This window comes from Phascolarctos cinereus, unplaced genomic scaffold, assembly GCF_003287225.1.
Source record: "Phascolarctos cinereus isolate Bilbo 61053 unplaced genomic scaffold, phaCin_HiC Scaffold_2;HRSCAF=192, whole genome shotgun sequence".
Taxonomy (NCBI): Eukaryota; Metazoa; Chordata; class Mammalia; order Diprotodontia; family Phascolarctidae; genus Phascolarctos; species Phascolarctos cinereus.
Window position 1 is genome coordinate 144,754,792 of NW_027555625.1, and position 24,485 is coordinate 144,779,276.

The window sequence follows — 24,485 nt, forward strand, 5'->3', positions numbered from 1 at the left end:
GTATATAGGTGACAGAGGAGAATCAGATTTATAGGTAGAAGAAACCTCAGAGGTTATTAATCTAGTTCAGTGGTGTCAAACTCAAATAGAAGTGAATCTCTGTAGGCCACATATTGACTTAGAAAGCCACAAATTAACATTATCTATGTTGTGTTGTATTTTTATTTATTTCCTTAAGCAATTCCTAGTTTTAATCTGGTTCAGCCCACTAAGCAGGGCTGAGTCTAACACTTCTGATTTAGTCTAACTCTCTCATTTTATAGTTCAGGAAACTGAATTCCACAGAGAATTCCACCGACTTCCCCAAAACCACACTAGTAGTAATAAAGCCAGGTTTCAAGCCTGTGCCTTCTGCCTACAAATCTATCTTGTTTTCTGTTGCAAAATACTACTTCTCCATTGTCCACACCTTGATTAGTAGGAGCAACAAGAGCTTGATAGATCCTAGGTATTCCAAGTTTCAAGAGCCTATCTTGTGACCATTATTAACACCATTCCCTCTCTGCGCGCTGCCCCCCCCTTCTTTTTTTTGAAGAACATTGCACCTGAGGTTTTGGCAGTCTCCTACAGTTATATTCTTTGATTACCCAGGACCTTATCCCTGATTGATTCAAGTTTGACCTTAAGCTTTGAGTTGAAATACCATAATAACAGCCTGTTACTTTAAACATTACCAGTTTGTCTGAATCTTTTGTGAAAATTTCCCTCGGTCCCTAACCACTTTTAGAGAATGGGACAAAATGTGTATTTTATTGTCATCTTTGCAAAGTATATTGCAGGTTGGTTAGAGTGCCCTCATGTGTCTGCTTTGTAATAGTTTAGATCTTTGGTTATATCATTAATTTTATCATAATATCAATACACTTCATAAGGGCATTTTTTTCCCTTCACATTTCAGTCTCTGAAGAACTCCACGTTGTTAAGGACTAGTTTGGTCACCTCTACTTTATACCTTTTATGATACTGTACAATAAGATCTGATGTTTATAATAATGACCATGAGGTATAATAAGATGTTAGATCATTCCTCCTCCAAAAAAAAGTTTCAGTTCAGTACTTAATTTGGGTAAGAAAGAATGCTACCTTTTATTTTTCATTAAGTATTTAATAACAATAAATTTCAAGTTAATCGAAAAATTCATTGAAGTAGGATGAGTAAGATTTTATCAAATATTCTACCCTTATATAATAAAAAATGCTGCCATCAGTCATGCGAGACATATGTTTTATAAGTAGTTTTTTAGTAGTAGTATTGAGATTGCACCAAGCCATCAAGATGTGCCCTTACTCACTCACTCTCACTGTCTCTCTCTTTCCTTCTCTCACCCTTGGGACCAATAGTATTTATAAGACAGCTTGTCATGGTTTAGGAGTGCAGTGTGATCTTAAAACCTGTTTTGAAAAGCTTACTTACTCCTTGACTTCACTCTCAAAACTATGTTGAAAACCATTCACAAACTGACCTTCCAATCCAGCTCCCTCCCCTGACTTTCTCCTTACATCTCCAGGTTTTCATTACTCCCTAAAATTCCATGTAGCAGAGTCACGTTTTTTAGGGTGTTGGTTGATTCTCTTTAATAGTCAATCTCATATACCATTGCCAAGTCTTCATGTGCTTTTTTTTAACCTTTTTTATTGATTTTTTTTCCCCAACAGTCATTTGTGTCATGAATTTGTAGGGGATTGGTTCCAACAGCTCAGGTTCCTTGCCATTGGTTCTCACGAAGTGTGCTTCTCTGATGTTTCAGTTGAACCCAAGTGCCTTTTTCTTTGGCTTCCTCCGTCTGATCATTTTTCTTTACCCACTTCAGGAAGCTATCTCTGCTCTTAGAATGCTTAATATGCTGAATATGCACATTAATTCTCTTGGCTACAATCTTGCCCTTAACCTGTTTGTTTACAACAATACCTACAGCATGTTGAGTAACATTGTAGACCCATCCAGTCTTGCCATGGTAACATTTGTGGGGCATTCCTTGCTGATATCTACAATATCACCTTTCTTGTATATTCACATATACATAGCCAAAGGGACAACACCATGTTTTCAAAAGGGTTTAGAAAACATGTATCATGTCCCTCTCCTTTTTCCTGTCATTTTGTCACCTCAGAATGTGGCAGAGCTGGTGGAAAGGAAAAGTCCTAATACTTTTAACTACATAGTGTATGTCTTGCATTTTACTCCTTGCTGCCAAAACCATCATCTGAGGTCTGAACATGTCTTGCTTGGAGTATTGATTGGCACCTCATCAGTAGGTCTCTGATTCCATCTTCTCCCATAAATTAATATTATAGGCTATAGTATTTGAACAAAAATTATCCATGTTTAAATGTTAATGTGGGATCAAAAGTATTTTCAAAAAGTGATAGATATATGTGATACTTTGAAATTGTAGGTGAATGATAATATATGTAGTAATAAAAATATTACCATTGGATCTTTGTTCCTATCAAGATGAGTACTCCCTCCAACTGTATAGATTGGAATCCAATTTTCTTACTGTGTTTCATGTCCATTTCCTCCTGAACATCCTCCCCAGGCTGGGGAGAGGGTTTGGGTGTTGTTTATTTAATATGCTAGGGGCCACCTTCTTGATCAGGGGTTCTTAACTGTTGGGGGTGGGGTTAGTGGGTGTCACACACTCCTCTGGCAGTCTGGTGAAGCTTATGGCCCCTTCTTAGAATAATGTTTTATATGCATAAAGTACATAGGATTACAAAGGAAACCAATTATATTGAAGTACAGCTATAACAATTTTTTTTAAATAATTCACAGAGTTCTAGTTAAGAACCCCTTTTCTGGATCTCTTCTACTTCTACTCTTAATACAACAAGCATTTAATAAGTACCTCCTATATATAAATTACTGTGCTAGAAATATAAAGACAAAATGAAAAACAGCCTGTGTCCACAGAGAGCTGATATTCTGCCAGATAAATAAAATCTGTAAATGGATAAGTATATACATGAAGATTTGTGTGGGTAGCAATGGAATACATGACCTATCAGGTATTCCTTGCTTTTGTTGTATGACCAGCTCACCTCTTTTTCTCATCCATTTCTCTGATGATTGCCTTAAATAATTCTTTTGCAGTATGCCATGACTTACTCATACCCACCATGCTTTAATTCTTCAGAGATTATGGTATTCCATATTTTACAGTTATGTGGCATCAGCAGAAGAATGGTAATGTTAGATAATCCTAAAAAACAGGTAATCTTTATTTACTCAGTTTTCCCTTTGTGGATAGTTAGGTTAAACTCTTTCATGTGAGTTTAGATCTTGTTTAAGAGATAGTGTTTCAAGGCAGTCACAATGCAGGCATCATGATACATTTATGAACAGGAGCATCTGGAGATCTTTACCATTTGTAGGTAGTTCCTCTGCCACTTAAACTTTATGCTGAATGTCCTCCATGACTGTAACATCTTTACTACTTTGGTGTCATCATTCCTTCCTCATGCAACATATTGGTGGCTAGTATGATGTTGGAGTCTAGGTATAACAGTTTCACTGAAATTAGTAGAGAAAATAATTTGTTCTAAGGAACTTTTCCAGTCACTTCCACTTTTTTGCTTGTTTGTCATCCTTGCAGTTTTATCCATAAATTTTCTTGGATGGCCTAACTCCACTGAGTCATTCACCAAGCTTGTAAACTTGTTTTTTCCAACTGCTGCTTTTAGCTGGTATCATAAAGAGATTAAGTCAAGTTAAAGTAGCTGGGACAGATGCAAATGCTACAGAATTGTTTGTACAAAGCCCTCGAGGAAAGTAAGTCCAGACTGGAAAGAAGTACATAAATTTGGGAATCACCATGTGGGCCAGGTACACCTATATAAGCAGGTGTTGTAAGCCCAAGGTGCTGTATTAGTACAAAGAGAAACATGAGAATGGAAATAGGAGCAGAGAGAGGGAGGATAATTAAAAAGAAGGGAGGAGGAAAGAGAAAAATACTTTTGACTGATTCAGTTTGACATCTTAACATTAGAATTCACATAGGAAATAACTTGGAGGTCATAACTTTGTCTGCAATATTTGTATTTATTGAAACCACAACTGGAAGAGCTCTAGATCTCTTCAGTGTAAGTAATCTAATAATGTTCAGGGAGGAAATTTGTAGGAGAGAAATGAAATCCTATTTACCCTTTAAGGAACAATTTATTCTTAATTATTAACATTAATTGAATATAGCAGTGAAGCAGATAATCAAAAATGTCAAAAAAGCCAAAAATTATTGTTTCACTCTAGAATGTCTTTATATTTTTAAAATAAATCTAATGTTAATTCATGCTGCTATTAAAATAATGAGGCACATTATGAAGACCCAGCTGAAGTAAAGCTAACTTGCTCATCTCTTCTCTGTCTATTCCATGTCACTTCTACTTTATTTATTGCATTATATATTTTATTTGCTTATTAAGCATATTATCTTGTATTTTTTTCTTTTTTCATGATTAGGAACAAGGCAGAGGGGAGCATAATTAACTGTTTTTGCTTAATAGGCTTTCCTATTTCAAGATAGCGTGGCATATTGGAAAGAATGCTGGATTTAGGGTCAGACAACCTGTGTTCAAACCTCAGCTCTACCACTTAGTACCTGTGACTTTAGGCAAGTTACTTAACTTCTCTCCCTCAATTCCCTCATCTGTAAAATGGGATTGAATTTGATAGACTCTGAGATTCCTTCAGTCTTTGAATCTGTAAGTCTATGATCTTCTTGTGATCATCTTGAAAAGCATATGGAAATAATTAAAAGTAGAAATGAGATTTGACTATATGAAGATATTTAAGAAGTTATCAAAATATTTCACTGGAAAGTTCAGCAATGTCTTAAATAAGTTTTTTATTTCATTCGGAAGCCTTTGGTTAAAAAATACAGGTTGTATTTTACTCTGCTGAAATATGTCCATTTGCCATCAATATCCAATTAAAATTTATATTTTTTAAAACTTGCTATTAGTTTCTTCCTTGCTCCAAAAATTTCCAATGGTAAGGAAGTAAAATTCCTTCATAATGCCAAAATTAAATCATTCTACAAAAGGAAGTATCTATTTGTATTGCATTGTTTGCTCTCAACCAATCAATCATATGCTGTACGTTGTTTTCTGACATTGTAGAAAAATAGTTTCCATAATTCAAAGTGCAATCATAGAAGCTTTCTGAGTGCCAAAATGCTAACAGCAAGGTTCATTTATGACCTAAGAAAAAAGTTGCAAGATTTCCTTTTAAAATAGACAGAAATAATTTTTCTAGGTACCTCAAGAAGAAACAGATGGAGAGAACGCTGGACAGCTCAAATCCAGTTGCCACAAATATCACAACACAAATCTCTTTATAACAAAAAGATTTCTTAGTTCAAGGCAGCATCTCACTTATTTCAAGCAACAGCTGATACAACAGAAAGTAATTGTTAGTGAACCTATTATATTGTAGCATTCACAACACAATTAAATTCAACCTTCAGATTGGAGAGATACGCTATGAGACTATTTGGCATGTAACAGCAGAGAGAACTTAATTCAGTGATCCACTGAGTACTGAAATCAAGAGAGATATTACGCGGGGAGATATACAATTTCCAAAGGTAAAGACACTGCTATAGCAGTAGGCATAGGCAGTGTCACAGATAGCTTCCATAATGTCCAAATAAAATAATTTCTTGATCCAAGTTTTTCCAAGCTCCTATTTGCAAATTACATGGGATCAAAAATTTAGAACCAGAAGGGATCTTAGAGTCTAGGTATCAAATTCAGGAGCTCTACAAAATCTTCTCAGTGAGAGTGATAAGAATGATATACAGATTGGTCATTCCACACTGTTGAAACATAGTGGATGAAAAATCACTGCATACAGTAGATTATGATGTTCAGCTAGATGGACAGCCCATTGAATTAGTCCACAGTGTATCTATCTCGAACGATCCTTACAGATGAGTAATGAACTAGGTCTGGAATTGAATAGAAAGAGGAGATCAGGGTGAATTCCATTTAGGAAGCTGCTTAGTAAACTGCCTGTTGCTGTGAAAATCTATCTCCTTTAAGACTTGTATTCTTCTGGTGATACTGTATTGTTTTGGATGAATTAAAATTACAAATAACCTAAGGGGAGATGGAAAATCACATAGTGAGTTTAAGCATGTTACAATACACTCCCTTTTGTCATTTCTTGTGTGGCATACTATCCCTCTTCACCTCCCCCTCTTAAAATCCCTAGTTTTATTTAAAGCTCAGCCCAACCATCACTTCCTACATGGGACCTTTCCTGATTTTACACACACACACACACACACACACACACACACACACAGAGTTTCTCCTCTGATAGAATGTAAACTTCTTAAAGTCAGGAACTGTTTTCTTTCTTTTTTTTTTTTTTTTTGTATCCCAGTGCACAGGCCTGACTCAGAGCTGATGCTTAATAAATACTTTTTGGTCCATTGATTTCACCTGAGAAGCTACATGAACACTATTATCAAAAACATAAATAACTAGAAAAGTAGGTGACTGCTTATATAGTGAGAATCAGATACAAATAGCCCAGCTAGTATACTGATACTTCCAAGGCATAAAAATAAAGATGGAGACATAGCACACTAGGTAGGTTGTTTATAGAGAGTTCCTAGAAAAGGAGGAGGGACACCTCAAGATTATGAGGAATTGTGATCTATATCTGTAGAGTGATCCTACACTAGTGAAATCATGTATCTGTTAGAGTACTCAGGTGTGTTAAAATAATATCTTGTTCTGGTCCCCCTGTCTATCCCACTCCCCCGTTCTAGCTAGTATATAGTAAATTTATAAGTAATCAGTATAAAGTAACAATAGCAGGAAGTAAGGTTGCAAAGGGGAAACCCAGAAGTCACAGACTCCTATAAATTAAGGGAACATAATGGTTACTTGCAAATTGTCTCATAAATTTACCAAAAGCCACACCATGAGACTATGTGCTAGATCAGGGGAAACCAGCCAGTCCTTCCTTACTCTAAGGACCCTTTGGTCCTTCTAACTGCCTATGGTCTGTAAGCTTCAGATAAGTTCCAGACATCTGCAGTAAGACCAGAACATCAAACTTTGCTGATAACGTTGAGATAATGCGTATATATTTTTGTTTGTTTTTTTGGTGAAGCAGTTGGGGTTAAGTGACTTGCCCAGAGTCACATAGCTAGTAAGTGTCAAATGTCTGAGGCCTGGATGTGTATATGTTAATGAACTAGCCCCCAAGGTGGCACAGATCAAAGTCTGTCTCCCACCAGAACGCTATAAAAATGAGGCCCCAACACTCCTGTACCCCAAGCATTCTTCTCCCTCCTAAGGGTTCATGCTGCCTGAGTGCTCCCAAGTCCAATGCACAATTATGTAAGCAACTTTTCCCCTCCTTCTTCCCATCCCCATTCTGCCTGCCTTCCACCATTGACTGATGATCCCCATCCCAGTGCCATCTGCCTTTGTACGTCCTTTACTGTTTGTCTCTCTACTGTCTATACCTTATTAAAGTGTATTTGAAGCATTACTCCCTGCTTGCTGCCATCCTGGTGCTGTCTAGTGAGTATCACCTCCACTCAACCTAGAGAGAACCCATTGTGATCCCATTCCTTTATTCTGTAAATTAATTAGCAGTTCACCAAGTATTGGAATTTTATGGTAACAACATGAAAAAAGAAGAGTTAAATGTTTAAAACTTAATTTGCAGATTAGATTGTAGAATAGCATATTTTCCTGTTTGTAAGGGGTAAATTTATAATAAGTGAAAAGATTTGAAAATAGCATCAAAGATGGATGTGTTCAAATACAAAAACAAAAAAAACTTCACAATTGAATATAATAAATATCAGAAAGAGGAAAGCAACATTACAGAAAGAAATGACAGACATTACTGATGAAAACACTATCCAAAATATATAAAGAATTTCTTAATATATCAGATTCCATTTGTTAGATCAGAGGTGATGAGCCATTTCCACACAAGGGAAAAACAGGTAATGCAAATAAGAGTTAATGCAAGTAATTGTTACATGAAAAAATGCATACTTCTTATGACAGAAGCAGAAATATGGATAAACTTTTATGAACTGAAGCAGAGTGAAATAAATATAACTAGGAAAACAATTGATGTTATGACCACAATAACAATTTAAAGGGAAACAACTCTGAAAGACCTCAAAACTCTGACCAAAGCAAGCAGTTGGTGACTTCAAAAGACTAATGACAAAATCCTCATTTTAAGTGTTTAAAACAGTATTTTAAGAAAGGATCCATAAGCTTTCCCAACTTCTAAGAATGTCCATTGCACAAAAAAGGTTTAGATTAGGAATCCTTGGATTAGAGGTACTGAATGAGACCAGACCAGTGTGTTGCTTTGTTTTGCTTGCCAATACGTATTTGTTACAAGGAAAAACTTCTATTCAGTGTTTCAGAGGAACATAGGTTAGTGGGTAGAGACAGAGGCACAAAATAGAGGAGAGGATACAAATTTTGTTTCTTTCTTGTTAAATTTGATATATATTTTAATGTTTTCTGCCAGGTACATATAAAAACAATTTTTCACATTCATTTTTTTAAAAAAACTTTTTGAGTTCCAAATTTTCTTTCTCCCTCACTCCCTGAGAGAGTAAGCAATTTAATATAGGTTATGCATGCTCTATTATATAAAACATGTTACAACATTAGTCATGTTGTGAAAGAAGATACAGAACCAAAAGGGGAAAAAAAAACACAAAAAATACAGAAAGTGAAAAATAGTATGCTTTGATCTGCATTCAGACTCCATCAGTTCTTTCTCTGAAGGTGGATAGCATTTTTTCATCATGAATCCTTTAGGATTGTCTTGGATCATTATGTTGCTGAGAATAGTTAAGTCATTGACAGTTGATCATCATATAGTATTGTTGTCACTGTGTCTAATGTTCTCTTGGCTCTGCTCACTTCCCTTTGCATCAGTTCATATAAATCCTTTCAGGTTTTTCTGCAATCAGTATGCTCATCATTTTGGGGGGGAGGAGGGGAGGGTGAGGGTTAAGTGACTTGCCCAGATTCACACAGCTAGTGAATGTTACGTGTCTGAGGCCAGATTTGAACTCAGGTCCTCCTGACTCCAGGGCTGGTGCTCTATCCACTGCGCCACCTAGCTGCCCCCTGCTCATCATTTTTTATTGCATAGTAATATTATATTGCAATTATATGCCACAACTTGTTCACCCATTCCCAAGTTGATGGGCATCCCCTCAATTTCCAATTCTTTGCCACCACAGAAAAAGCTGCCATAAATATATTTGTACATGTGGGTCCTTTTCCCATTTTTATGATCTCTTTGCTGGATCTCTTTTGCTGGATCAAAAGGTATGCAGTTTTATAGCCCTTTGGGCATAATTCCAAATTGCTCTCCAGAATGGTTGGATCAGTTCACAGCTCCCAGTTTTTCCACATCCTCTCCAATATTTATTATTTTCCTTTTCTGTCATATTAGCCAATCTGGTGGGTGTGAAGTGGTACCTCAGAGTTGTTTTAATTTGCATGTCTCTAATCAATAATGATTTAGAACATTTTTTATGACCATAGATTGCTTTGATTTCTTTGTCTGAAAATTCCCTGTTCGTATCTTTTGACTATTTAACAATTGGGGAATGATTTGTATTCTTATAAATTTGTCTCATTTCTCTATATATTTGAGAAATAAGGCCTTTATCAGAGACACTTGCTGTAAAAATTGTTTCCCAGCTTTCTGCTTTTTAAATCTTGGTTGCATTGGTTTTGTTTGTATAAAGACTTTTTAATCGTTATGCTTTCTGTCTCTTGTTTGGCCATAAATTCTTCCCTTCTCCATAGGTCTGATAGGAAAACTATTACTTGCTTTCCTAATTTGATTGTGGCATCACCCTTTGTGTGTAAATTATGTACCCATTTTGGTGATATTTTTAAGATTATATAACAGACATTTACAATTTCTTTTTCAGTGTTTGTTCTTTGTATATTAAAATATTTGTGTTTTTAGGTTATATTCTCAATAAAAGAAAAACTTTAAAGGCATGTCCTTATTAATATTTAAAGAAATTTAAATTGAGGTGAATTAAAGATACTATTATATACTTATTAAACTATTAAGTTACAGTTATTAACCTTAGTGTTATCAGGGCTGGCAATAGAGAAACATGTATACATGTATTGTAACACAATAAATTGATTTCATCTTTCTAGTAAACAGTGTGTGTGTGTGTGTGTGTGTGTGTGTGTGTGTGTGTATCCTTGTGCCAAGAGCCAAACAATTGCACATACCCTATGAGCCATTAACTCCACTTAGAAGACTATATCCCTAGGAGATATTCAAAAGGAAAGAAAAGTTATATATAAAGAATGCTCATAACAGTATTACTTTTTTTAAAAATCACACTGCAGATTTTAACAATAGGAAAGTAGCCAATGTTGTGTTAACCTAATGAGATACATTACAGCTATGAAAAATTAGTTATGTAAGTTATGATAATACATGGAAATGCTTATATATTTGTGGAGGTTAAAAACAGCATAAAGATAATTATAATTGTGTGTACATACTATGTATTCATTAACCAGATTGGAAGAGAATTTGGAGTGATGTGAGTTTATAATATAATTATGTTCTTTTTGACTGTAAAGTTGCTTTAAATTTTCAGTTTTTTAAAACATCTACCATATGTGTATGTAAAACATATATAGTTTAACTTTTTACATATTTATATCTTTTTTCCAGCTAAGTTATAATCTTCATGGAGACAAGAATCAAGTCTTATCCTTAATTCCATGCCTTGTATTGCTTAGCACAGTTTATTAAATGAATTAGATACAGCATATTGGATCTTTAATTTCCTCAGTATGAGGAAATCCCAGGTGTGGAAATTGCCTCTACCTACGTAGGTCAGGCGGAGCAGCTAGGTGGTGCAGTAGCTAAAGTGGAGTTTAAGTAGCCTGGAGTTCAAATTTGACCTCAGACACTAGGTATGTGACCCTGGGCAAGTCACTTAACCCTGTTTGCCTCAGTTTTCTTATCTGTAAAATGGTCTGGAGAAGGCAATGGCAAACCACTCCAGTATCTTTGCAAGAAAACCCCGAATGGGTCACAAAGAATTTTGAACACCACTGAACAGTAACAACAGTGTAAGTCAGTCAGGATGTTCTTAGTTCTCTAAGACTTAATAGTCTTAGAGAATTGCCTAGAGTCCTGAAAGATTAAGTGACTTGCCCAAAATCACAAAGGCAGAACTTGAACTCGGGTCTTGCTTTTAAAAAAAAGACCAGTTCCTTAGCCACTATACTATATTGCTTCTTGCTACAGAAAGTAATTGGTAAGTATTTATTGAATTACAATTGACCTAGACTGTAGATTTCTCACTCTGCATCCCTAGATGACTCTTAAAACACGGCAGTACTAGCATAATTGGAAATAGCACTAGACTTTTTGATCCAGGTTTAATTCTGCCACTTACTAGTTAATTGCAACCTTAGGCAAAGCTTGAGCTTAGGGACCTTCAGTTTCTTTGATTTACCTTCATTGAAGATAGTATCGCCATAGTCCTCACAAGTTTTTGAAAATCAGATAAAATAATTTGTGTAAAAGCATTGTATAGCTATATAATAGTGTACAAGCAAACTGTCATATGTAGTCTTTTGAACTGACTTCTCAACTCAAAGACTGTACACAGGCAATTCTTATGAGGAGATCTTGGGGGCTTTAGGACTTTGTTCACCAGCAGCCTATGATATATAGTCCTTTAACCAAGATTTTACTGTAATAGTCAGGGATCATAGTCATGAGATCTTAGATTTAGCAATGTAAGAGACCTTATAGGCCATCTAGTCCAGCTCCTATTACAGATGAAAAAACTAAGGAACTTAAGGATTTTTGGCAATAAATGTGACAGATTTTAGATGTATACAGTGAAGATTTTCATTAACTCAGTAATCATCTGCTTCTTTGGGGTGTACATAATGACTTTTCTTCTGTTTAAAGGAGAATGTATAAATCAGAGCAAGAGAACAGAAAACTAAAATACAGAGATTAATAACTTAATAGCTAGTGTTTATAGAGTACTTGAAGGTTCACAAAGCACTTTTCAAACATTATCGCAATTTATCCTCACGCCAACCCTCAGAGATATATGCTGTTATTATTCCCATCTTATGGATAAAGAAACTGAGGCAGACAGAAGTTAAGTGATTTGTCCAGTTTCACACAGCTAGTATCTGTGTGATCTCCAAATTGTGGTGATTACTGAAATAATTAGCTTGTTTGGGAAGTAGGGAAGCTATAAAGCATACTTTCTTCATAATTTCTTAGTTTAAGTTTTTACCAGTTACTGAAATTGTTCGCCAAAGAAAAGTGAAGAATTTCTTACTAATGGCAAAACACAATAACAAATAACTAGGAAACCTTAGCACAGCATACTGTTAGCATATGAAGCTAGACATTGCTGTACAGTTATTTTCACTCATGATATACTTGTGCTTAAATCAAAATAAATTAATGTACCTGTCAAGGAAACAAGAGGATAAACTCTTTGACTTTCTATGCTGAACAACTCAGGCAGGAGTTTTCTTTTTTTTTCCTTTCTCATATACAAGTGCAAACTTACATGTGAAAGTGCTATATATACGTAAGCTATACCTGTCTCCAAAATAAGAAAACCTGTAAGTAAAAAAGGGAAGGTGTTATTCACAAAAATAATGATCTTTTTGGCCTATCTAGCACAGCGCACTAAAGAAATGTTTTAGATTAGTGTATTATTTTGTGTCATCATTGTTCTTTGTCTATAATTACGGCTTTTAGGATTTAGACTTTAGACGCCTCATTTATTTTGTATTCTTTCTGCCACAGACAAGTGACTTCTGCTTGCTCTTGTCAAAGTGTAGGCAACTCATGCTCCTTCCTCCTTGATATCAGTAGTTCACAAGAAGACATTTGTCCTTCTGAATCATTTTTATGAAGAATGTTATGCCATAATGCTATATTGATGCTTGCTAATTAACCTACTCACCCAGAGGGTAGGTTCATCTCCACTTTAAGGAATCTTCAGGAGGATCTCTTTAGGAGATCTCATTAAAGAAAGCCACTTTTCCCATTATTTTACAAAAGGAGAAATTAAGCCTAATATGGATGTCACAATCCAAAGGCTAGGTTTAGAACACAAATTGAAAACTCTCAAAGAATCTTTGTATAGCACTTTGTAGCTACTATATCAAATATCTGGAAGTTCAGATGAGATGAAACAGATAAACAAAGCTTAGCTATCTCATCTCAAACAATGTCCTTTTTAAAGGAACTTTTTACTCAACAAAAGGTTTATCTTCTCCAAGGGACATTTGGAGCAGATGTAAATATTCTGCATGTACTAGAACTTGTGTGTTCTGAGTTGCTGAGTCACAGACAGTTGTCAAAGTTGGGAAGGCTTTCACAGGCATGGGTGATTTTTTGGGCTGTACTTTAAGGTACTACCACAAGAGCAAGTAATTTCTAATAATTTGTTTTATGGTTTGGAACTTTGCAGTGGTTTATTAATGACCACATTTATTTTTCTTTCAGTACTGTTTATCAGGACACCCGACTCTACCATGCAATGTGCTCAAATTCAAGTCTACTACCATCATGTTAGATTGTGGGCTGGATATGACTTCGACACTCAATTTTCTTCCCTTACCATTGGTTCAGAGGTATGTTCTGATTAATCCTGCGACATGTGGGGGAGAATGGTTTGCTAAAAAGTTGTAGTAGAGTATAAGTTTCATGAATTCCACAAATTTATAGCAGTTTTGTTCTAGTGAAAGTCCTCTTTATCAAAATAACTTTCTTTAAAGTAATGAGTAAATAGTAACATCAATTATTGACTAGATTATTTATCATAATTTACTCTGAGATTCTGTAAAGAGTTATAACTGCTCACTACAAGTGAGATCATATATCTTTCATCTTTCCTGCTGTTTTTTATGAGAACAGATAAATAAGTAATATTGAGCACGAGAATCCGTAATTAACTCCCTTTTCAGGGACTTGAATTCATGGAGTTTGACTTTTAGGTTTCCATACTGGTTTTGTTTAGAGATCCTAGAAATGTGAAGTGAAAGCGTTCAATACTTAGGAGTCATCTAGTCTATCCCTGGCCTCCTAGGTAATACAATGGATAGAGCCACCAGGCCTGGAGTCAGGAAGATCTGAGTTCAAATCTGTCCTCAAACACTTATTAGCAGTGTCATACTGAGCAACTCACTTAACCCTTGTTTACCTCAGTTTCTTATCTGTAAAATGGGGACACACTAGAGAAGGAAAAGGCAAGAACTCCAGTATCTTTGTCAAGAAAACCCCATGGACTTTGTCATGTAGAGGCAGACATGATAAGCAATAAATCTATTCCTAACTTCATTAGGACTAGATTTTAAGCCATCTTTGACAAAAGAGATCGTTGAGACAGAGAAGCACCAATTCTGATTAGCAGGGAAAGGAGAAAAGAGATTAAATAAAAAATAAAGGGAGCACTCTAGTTAAGTGCCCCAGAAATTCGCCCATGGCTTCCTGCTCTTCAGCATTTTTATCAGTGACATATGGAGACATAGATGTCATGCTTTTCAGATTTACAGATGACACAAAGATAGGAAGGAGAGTAGAGGGTTGACATGTTCATAACTGTGCTTTAGGAAAATAACTTCGGTGGCTGAATAGAGGATAAATTGGACTGGGTAGAGACTTGAGGCAGGCAGACCTACCAGTAGACTATTGTAATAGTCCAAGTGTGAGGTGAGGACAGCCTGCAACAGAGTGATAGAAGTGTCAGAGGAGAGAAGGGGACATATTCAAGAAATGTTGTAGAAGTGAGATAGATAGGCCCTGGCAACAGACTGGTTTTTGGGGAGGGGGACTGAAAGATAATGAGGAATCTGAGGGACAGAGAGGGTGGAGTTGTTCTATAAATAATAGGGAAGATAGGTGGTGGGGATGGCTTAGGGGGAAAGATAATGATTTCTGTTTTGGACATGTTGATTTTATTTTTTTTAATTAATTTATTTTGATTTATCAACAATTACTTCCATAAGCTTTTGAGTTTCAAATTTTTCTTCCCTCCCCAAGACAGTGTGCAATCGGATATGGGCTGTACAGATACATTCCTATTAAACATATTTTTACATTAATGATGTTGTAAGGAAGAATTAGAGCCAATAGGAGGAACCACGAGAAAGAGGAAACAACAAAACAGAAGAAAAAAATAGCAAATAGTATGCTTCGATCTGCATTTAAACTCCATAGTTCTTTCTTTGGATGTGGATAGCATTTTCCATCATAGGACCTTTGGAGATGTCTTAGATCCTTGCATGGCAAAAGACGTCTATCAAGTCATCACACAACGTGGCTGTTACTGTGTACAACATTCTCCTGGTTCTGCTCACTTCACTCAGCATCAGTCTATACAAGTCTTTCCAGGTTTTTCTGAAGTCCACCTGCTTATCATTTCTTATAGCACAATAGTATTCCATTACGTTCATATACCACAACTTGTTCAGCCATTCCCCAATTGAGGGGCATCCCCTCAATTTCCAGTTCTTTGCCACCACAAAAAGAGCTGCTATAATATTTTTGTACATGTGGGTCCTTTTCCCATTTGTGATCTCTTTGGGATATAGCCCTAGAAGTGCTATTGCTGGTCAAAGGGTATGCACATTTTTATGCCCTTTGGGCATAGTTCCAAATTGCTCCAAAATGGTTGGATCATTTCACAACTCCACCAACAATGCATTAGTGTTCCAATTTTCCCACATCTTCTCCAACATTTATCATTTTCCTGTTTTGTCATGTTGGCCAATCTGATAGGTGTGATGTGACCTCAGAGTTGTTTTGATTTGCATTTCTCTAATCAATAATGATTTAGAGCATTTTTTCATATGACTATAGATGGCTTTAATTTCTTCATCTGAGAACTGCTGTTCATATCCTTTGACCATTTATCAATTGGGGAATGGCTTGTATTCTTATAAATTTGTCTTAATTCTCTATATATTTTAGAAATGAGGCCTTATCAGAGAGACTGGTTGTAAAAATTCTTTCCCAATTTTCTACCTTCCTTCTAATCTTAGTTGCATTGGCTTTGTTTGTGCAAAAACTTTTCAATTTAATGTAATCAAAATTAATTTTTGCTTTTTAATGTTCTCTTCTCTGTTTGGTCATGAATTCTTCTGTTCTCCATAGATCTGATAGGTAAACTATTCCTTGTTCTGCTTTAATATCAGCCTTTATATCTAAATCATGAACCCATTTTGACTTTATTTTGGTATATGGTGTGAGATTTGGGTCTATGCCTAGTTTCTGCCATACTCTTTTCCAGTTTTCCCAGCAGTTTTTTTCAAAGTGAGTTTTATCCCAGAAGCTGGGGTCTTTGGTTTATCAAATAGTAGATTACTATAGTCATTGACTACTGTGTCTTGCATATTTAACCTATTCCACTGATCCACCACTCTATTTCTTAGCCAGTACCAAGCAGTTTTGATGATTGCTGCTTTATAATACAATTTAAGATCTGGAATGCTAGGCCACCTTCCCTGCATTTCTTTTCATTAGTTCCTTGATATTCTGGACCTTTGTTCTTCCAAATGAATCTTGTATTATTTTTTCTAACTCTATAAAATAATTTTTTGGTAGTTTGATTGGTATGGCACTGAATAAGTAAATTAGCTTAGGTAGAATTGTCATTTTTATTATATTAGCTCGGCCTACCCATGAGCAACTGATGTTTTTCCAATTATTTAGATCTGATTTTATTTGTGTGAAAAGTGTTTTGTAATTGTGTTCATAGAGTTCCTGGGTTTGTTTCAGGAGGTAGACTCCTAAATATTTTATAATGTCTACAGTAAGTTTAAATGGAATTTCTCTTTCTATCTCTTGCTGTTGGGCTTTGTTGGTAATATATAGAAATGCTGATTTATGTGGGTTTATTTTATAGCCTGCAACTTTGCTAAAGTTGTTTATTATTTCAAGTAGTTTTTTACTTGATTCTCTAGGATTCTCTAAGTATATCATCATGTCATCTGCAAAGAGTGATAGCTTTGTTTCTTCTTTGCCTATTCTAATACCTTCAATTTCTTTTTCTTCTCTTATTGCTAAAGCTAACGTTTCCAGTACAATATTGAATAACAGTGGTGATAATGGACATCCTTGTTTCACCCCGATCTTATTGGAAATGCTTCTAGCTTGTCCCCATTACATATAATGCTTGCTGAAGGTTTTAGGTAGATGCTATTTATTATTTTAAGGAAGACTCCATTTATCCTATGTTCTCTAGTGTTTTTAATAGGAATGGGTGTTGTATTTTGTCAAAAGCTTTTTCTGCATCTATTGAGATGATCATGTGGTTTCTGTTTGTATTTGTTGTTGATATGATCAATTATGCTGATAGTTTTCCTAATATTGAACCCACCCTGAATTCCTGGTATAAATCCTACCTGGTCATAGTGTATTATTCTTGTGATAAGTTGCTTAATCTATTTGCTAATATTTTGTTTAAAATTTTTGCATCTATATTCATTAGAGAAATTGGTCTATAATTTTCTTTCTCTGTTTTGACTCTTCCTGGTTTAGGTATCAGCACCATATTTGTATCATAAAAAGAATTTGGTAAGACTCTTCTTCACCTATTTTCCCAAATAGTCTATATAGTATTGGAATTAATTGTTCTTTAAATGTTTGATAGAATTCGCATGTAAATCCATCTGGCCCTGGAGATTTTTTCCTAGGGAGTTCATCAATGGCTTGTTCAATTTCTTTTTCTGAGATGGGGTTATTTAAGTATTTTACTTCCTCTTCTGTTAATCTGGGCAATTTATATTTTTGTAAATATGTATCCATTTCACTAAGATTGTCAAATTTTTGGCATACAGTTGGGCAAAATATTCCTAATTATTGTTTTAATTTCCTCTTCCTTGGTGGTATTCCCTTTTCATTTTGTAATTTGGTTTTCTTCTTTCTTTTTTTTAATTAAATTAACCAAAAGTTTATCTATTTTATTGGTTTTTTCATAAAACCAGCTCTTAGTTTTATTTATTAGTTCAATAGTTTTCCTTTGGTTTTCAGTATTTCTAATTTGGTTTTTAATTGAGGATTTTTAATTTGTTCTTTTTCTAGCTTTTTTAGTTGCATGCCCAATTCATTGATCTCCTCTTTCTTTATTTATGTAAGCATTTAGAGATATAAAACTTCCCCTAAGAACTGCTTTGCTGCATCCCATAAGTTTTGGTATGTTGTCTCATTATTTTCATTCTCTTGAATGAAGTTATTGATTATTTCTGTGATTTGTTGTTTGACCCATTCAATTTTTTTAGGATTAGATTATTTAGTTTCCAATTATTTTTCAGTCTATCTTTCCATGACCCTTTATTATATGTAATTTTTATTGCATCATGATCTGAAAAGGATGCATTTAATATTTCTGCCTTTCTGCATTGGATTGTGAGGTTTTTATGCCCTAGTACATGGTCAGTTTTTGTGTATGTGCCATGTACCACCGAGAAAAAAGTATATTGCTTTCTATCCCCATTCATTTTCTCCAGAGGTCTATCATACCTAACTTTTCTAATTCTATTCACCTCCTTAACTTTCTTGTTTATTTTGTGGTTAGATTTATCTAGTCAGAGAGGGAGGTTGAGGCCCCCCACTAGTATAATTTTGCCATCTGTTTCTTCCTGTAACTCCCTGAACTTCTCCTCTAAGAATCTGGATGCTATACCATTTGGTGCATATATATTTTGTAATGATATTACTTCATTGGCTGTGGTGCCTTTTAGCAGGATGTAGTTTCCTTCCTTATGTCTTTTGATCAAATCTATTTTTGCTTTTGCTTTGTCTGATCAGGACAGGTTTGGAAGTCCCCTATTTCGTTGAATGTCCATCTCCACCTCTGAAGGATTATGCTTGTTTTCGTTGGGTAGTTGATCCTTGGTTGAATCCAATCTCCATTGCCTTACAAAATATCACTATTCCACGCCTTCCAGTCTTTTAATGTAGAAGCTGCAGGGTCTTGCATAATCCTGACTATGGTTCCATGATATTTCAGTTGTTTCTTTCTGGCTGCTTGCAGTATTTTCTCTTTGACCTGGTAGTTTTGGAATTTGGCTACAGTATTCCTTGGTGTTTTCAATTTGAGTTCTCTTTCAGGAGTGATTGGTAAATTCTTTCTATAGCTATTTTACCCTATGGTTCTAGGACCTCACAGCAGTTTTCCCTCATGATTTCCTGAAAGATGCTGTCCAGGCTCTTTTTTTTTCATTGTGATTTTCAGGTAGACCAATTTTTAAATCATCTCCCTTGGATCTCTTTTCCAGATCAGTTGTTTTACCAAAGAGGTATTTTACATTTTCTTCTCTTTTTTTTTATTCTTTTGTTTCTGTTTGACTGATTCTTGCTCTCTCATAGAGTCATTAGCTTCCATTTGCCCAATTCTTATTTTTAACAAATTGTTTTCTTCTATTGGATTTTGTACCTCCTTTTCCATTTGGCCCATTTTATTTTTTAAGAAATTCTTGTCTGCTTCCGGGAGCCCAGATGGCGGAGTGAAAAGGTAGTCACTCTCACCCTTCCCTATCAACCTCTGAAAACTCAGAAAATATCACCCTAGAAAAGAAAAAACCCTGAAACAACTGAACTAGAAGAAAGACGGGGAACAGCACTGTGGCAATCCAACAAACAGGTCTCCCAGTACCTCAGCAAAAATAAGGGAGGCAGCACTACAAAGGGCCCCAGGCAGATAAGCACCCTGCAGCATTCATCTGAAAGGAGCTGAAGAAAGCAACCTAGAGTCTTCCTGAAGTCCCAGCCTTGCTGATTCCAACCCAACACCTCCAACTGACAACCAGAAGGAGATCCTGAAGTGCAGGTGGTAGATCAGGCAAACACCAACACCTGGACTTCCAAGTGCTTCAGTGAGGGTGGGGGAACCGTTGGAAACCAGCTCAGAAAAACAGCAAGTGCCTTGGCATTCTACTGCAAAGGAATCTCCCAGTACATTAGCAGAAACGAGGGAGGTAGCATTGCAAGGGGCCCCAGGCAGATAAACACCCTGAAGCACCCATCTAAAAGGAGCTGAAGAAAGCTAAAGGAAAGGAAAAGCAGGCAACCTAGAATTGCCTGAAAGTTCCAGCCTTGCTGATTCCAGCCCAACATGAAGTAAACTGCCAAAACCCTACAGCCTCCAATTGCCAACATAAGAGGCCCCAGCACACAAAGCCAGTGACCAAGACCTAGGCTCCCAACACAAGAAGCTTGGGTCAGTTCCCTCTGTTCCCCAGCAGGAGAGCTCAATCTCTTTAAAGACCAGGGAATAAAGAAACCGTGAGTAAAAAGAAACATACCATAGATTCATATTATGAGAAGAGTGGAGATCAAGACAGAAATTCTGAAGAGGACAACATTGTCAACAGACCCACCTCTGCAACATCAAAAGGGAATATGAACTGGTCTGAAACCCAAAAAGCCTTCTTAGAAGAACTCAAGAAGGATTTTAAAAGTCTAATGAGAGAGGTAGAAAAGTCCTTAAAAAATACAATTATCCAATTGGGAAAAAAAAAGTACACTGAAGAAAACAAGTCCCTAAAAAACACAGTTGGCAAACTGGAAAAAAAGTACACTGAAGAAAACAAATCCCTTAAAAATACAATTGGCCAATTGAAGAAGGAAGTACAAAAACTAACAGAAGAAAACAATCTGTTAAAAACTAGAATTGGACAAATGGAAAGTAATAACTCTATGAGAGAGCAAGAATCAGTCAAACAGAAACAAAAAAATGAAAAAATGGATGAAAACGTAAAATACCTCATCAGTAAAACAGCCGACCTGGAAAATCAGTCCAGGAGAGACAGTTTAAAAATCATGATGAAAAAAAGAGCCTGGATGGTATCTTTCAGGAAATCATAAAGGAAAACTGCCCGAAAGTCCTAGAACCAGAAGGTAAAATAACCATAGAAAGAATACACCGCTCACCACCTGAAAGAGATCCCAAATTGACAATGCCAAGGAATATAACAGCAAAATTCCAAAATTACCAGATGAAAGAGAAGGTGCTGCAAGCAGACGGAAAGAAACAATTTAAATATCATGGAACCACAGTCAGGATTACACAGGACCTTTCAGCTTCTACATTAAAAGACCACAGGGCATGGAACATGATATTCCATAAGGCAAAGGAGCTTGGATTGTAGCCAAGGATCAACTATCCTGCAAAAATGAGCATGATTTTTCAAGGGAGAAGATGGATATTCAACAAAATAGGGGACTTCCACGCCTTCCTCATAAAAAGACCAGAGCTCAACAAAATATATGATCTTCAAGTCCAAGATTCAAGAAAGACATAAAAAGGTAAATGGGACAGAAAGATACAAAATGTTGTTAATAAGGGTGGACTGTTTACATTCCTACAAGGGAAGATGACACTTGCAACTCTTGAGAACTGTATTGTTATTACACCATGTTAAAGCAGTATACATAAATAGGGTGGATATTAGTTGACTTTGATGTAATGATAAAAAAAAATCTAATGAAGTGAGTTAAATGGATCCAAGTAAGTGGATTAGTCTGATCTTAGAAAATGTACTGAGAAAGGAGGAGGCAGATAAGGGTAAATTACATTACAGGAAAAGACAGAAAATCCTATTACAGCAGAGGGAAGAGGGGTGAATATTGTTTGAACCTTGCTGTCATCAGATTTGGCTCAAGAAGGGAATAACATAATCAGTTAGGTATGGAAATCTAACTTGCCCTATGGACAGTAGGAGGGAAAAGGGGAAAGAAAAGGGAGGGGGGATGGGAGGGAGGGAAGAAGCAGTGAGAGCAAAGGGGAAGATAGAAGGGAGGAGAGACTGAGGGAGGCAGTGGTCAAAAGCAAAGTACTGGTGGGGGGGGAGAGAGGAGAAAGAAAAGCATAAACGGGGGGAAAAGGATGAAGAAAAAGACACAGATAGTAATTATAACTGTGAAAGTTGAATCGCTATCTTTTTTTTTTCTCCTGTTGAGTTGTGTTTCCTCTTTCTGATGGTTCCTCCTGTTGGTTTAATTTTTACTTACAACTTCACTAATCTGAAAATATGTTTGGTGGGAATGTGGATGTATGGCCTATATCAGATTGTGCACCATTTGAGGGAGGGAGGTGGGGAGGAAGGGAGAGAAAGGGAGAGAAAAGTTTTAAACTCAAAAGCATATGGAAGTGATTGTTGATAAATCAAAATAAATTAATAAAGTATGCAAAAAAAAAAAAAGAAATTCTTCTCGTATGCCCATCAGTTGGGGAATGGCTGAGCAAATTGAGTATATGAATGCAATGGAATACTATTGTGCTGTAAGAAAATGATGAACAGTCTGACTTCAGAAAAACCTGGAAAGACTTGTATGGTCTGATGCTGAGTGAAATGAGCAGAACCAAGAGAACGTTGTACACAATAACAGCCATGTTGTGCGATGACTAATATTGAGTAACTGAACCCTTCTCAGCAATACAAGGATCTAAGACATCCCCAGAGGCCTTGTGATGGAAAAGAAAGCAAAGAAAGCACTATGAAAGTTCAATTGCTATTTTTTTCTCTTCCGTTGAATTTTGTTTGCTCTTTCTGATGGTTCCCCCATTGGTTTTAATTTTTACTTACAACACCACTAATGTGAAAGTATGTTTAATAGGAATGTAGATGTATGGCCTATATCAGAATGTGTGCCATCTTGGGGAGGGTGGTAGAGAGGAAGGGGGAGAAAAATTTTAAACTGAAAAGCATGTGGAAGTGATTATTGATAAATCAAAATAAATTAATAAAATTTTTTAAAAATTTTAAAAAAGGGAAAAAAATTCTTCTCAATGAGTTTTTGTGTCTCCTTTTCTGTTTGGACAATTCTGCTTTTTAAGAGTTTTCTTCAGTTAATTTTTGTCCTTCCTTTTCCAAGCTATTGATGCTCTCTTGCATACCTCTCATTTCTTTTCCCAATTTTTCTTCTACCTCTCTTATTTGACTTTTGAAATCCTTCTTGAGCTCTTCCAAGAAGGCTTTTGGGGCTTCAGACCAGTTCATATTCCTTTTTTGAGGTTCCAGATGTGGGTTTGTTGACAATGTTGTCCTCTTTCTTCTGCCTTGATCTTCACTGTTCCCATAATAAGAGTCTGTAGTACATTTCTTTTGCTCCTGATGCTTATTTCCTGGCCTTTAAAGAGATTGAGCTCTCCTGCTGAGGAGCAGGGGGCACTGACCCAAGCTTTTTGTGCTAGGAGCCTGGGGCCTGTTTACTGGCTTTGTGTGTTGGGGCCTCAGATGCTGGCAGTTGGAGGCTGTAGGGTTCTGGCAGCTTACCTGGTGTTGGGCTGGAATCAGCATCACTGGAACTCTAGGGATAGGATTGAATAGTCTGGCCCTTGAAGGTTGGCTGCTCACTGAGCCTTTCATTTTGCTTTGCTTGGCTTCTTTCAGATGGATGTTTTGCTGCTTTGGGATGTTTCTCTGCCTAGGGCTTTTCCCCTTGAAGGTGCCCTTCCCAGAGTTTTGCTGAGGCACTGAGAGACTTGGCTACCATAGCATAGAATGCTGTGGCACATAGTGGTTTTCTGAGACAGTTTCCACTAGTTCCCCTGCCCGTACTGAGGTACTCAGTCCTGGTGTTGGTGCTTGCCTGCTCCAACACCTGGGGTTCAGGATCTTCCCCTGGTATGCTGAGGTCGGGCTTTCTGCTAGCTTACATCCCTCTCTGTACTGCTCCCCCTATCGTAGGGCAAGAGGGGCCTTTCCTGTTAATCCCTCAAACTTCCTGGGCTACCAGACTGCTGCACCCTGTCTTTCTGCTGGTTCAGCTGTTCCAGGGTTTTTCCTGAGGTGATATTTTCTGGGCTTTCTGAGGTTAATAAGAGACAGTGAGAGGGACTTAACTTCTTATTTTGCCATCTTGGCTTCTGGAAGCAGAACCTAGACATGTTGGTTTTAAGATGTCTACTAGATATCTAGTTTGAGATGTCTGAAAGGCAGTTGGAGATATAAAATTGGAGGTCAGCAGGGATATTAGAGCTGGAAAGAGAATCATCAATATAAAGATGGTAGTTAAATTCATGGGAGCTGATGAGATCACCAAGTGAAGTAGTAAAGAGGAAGAAGAAAAGACAGTCCAGGACAGAACCCTATGGGACACCTGTAGTTATTGGGTGTAACTTGGATGAGGATCTAGCAAAGGATTGAGACAAGGACTGGTCAGAGTAGATAATTTTGATTATATAAAATTTAAAAGTTTTTGCACAAACAAAACCAATGCAACCAAGATTAGAAGGAAAGAGAAAACTGGGGGGAAATTTTTGCAGCAAGTATCTCTGATAAAGGCCTCATTTTTCAAATATATAAAGAACTGAGTCAAATTTATAAGAATACAAGTGACTCCCCAATTGATAAATGGTCAAAGGATATGAACAGGCACTTTTCAAAGAAATCAAAGCTATCTATAGTCATATGAAAAAAATGTTCTATGTCACTAT

General features: G+C 36.3%; 1 protein-coding gene across 1 annotated transcript in view; it reads left to right on the forward strand.

Annotated features, from left to right (window-relative positions):
- The window catches only part of INTS9 (integrator complex subunit 9), a 131,163-nt gene that overhangs the window by 11,794 nt on the left and 94,884 nt on the right, over window positions 1-24,485 (forward strand). Inside the window, exon 2 of the mRNA XM_020988805.2 lies at window positions 13,550-13,677. Coding sequence (XP_020844464.1) covers window positions 13,550-13,677 — 128 coding nt within the window. The remainder of the gene's footprint in view (window positions 1-13,549; window positions 13,678-24,485) is intronic.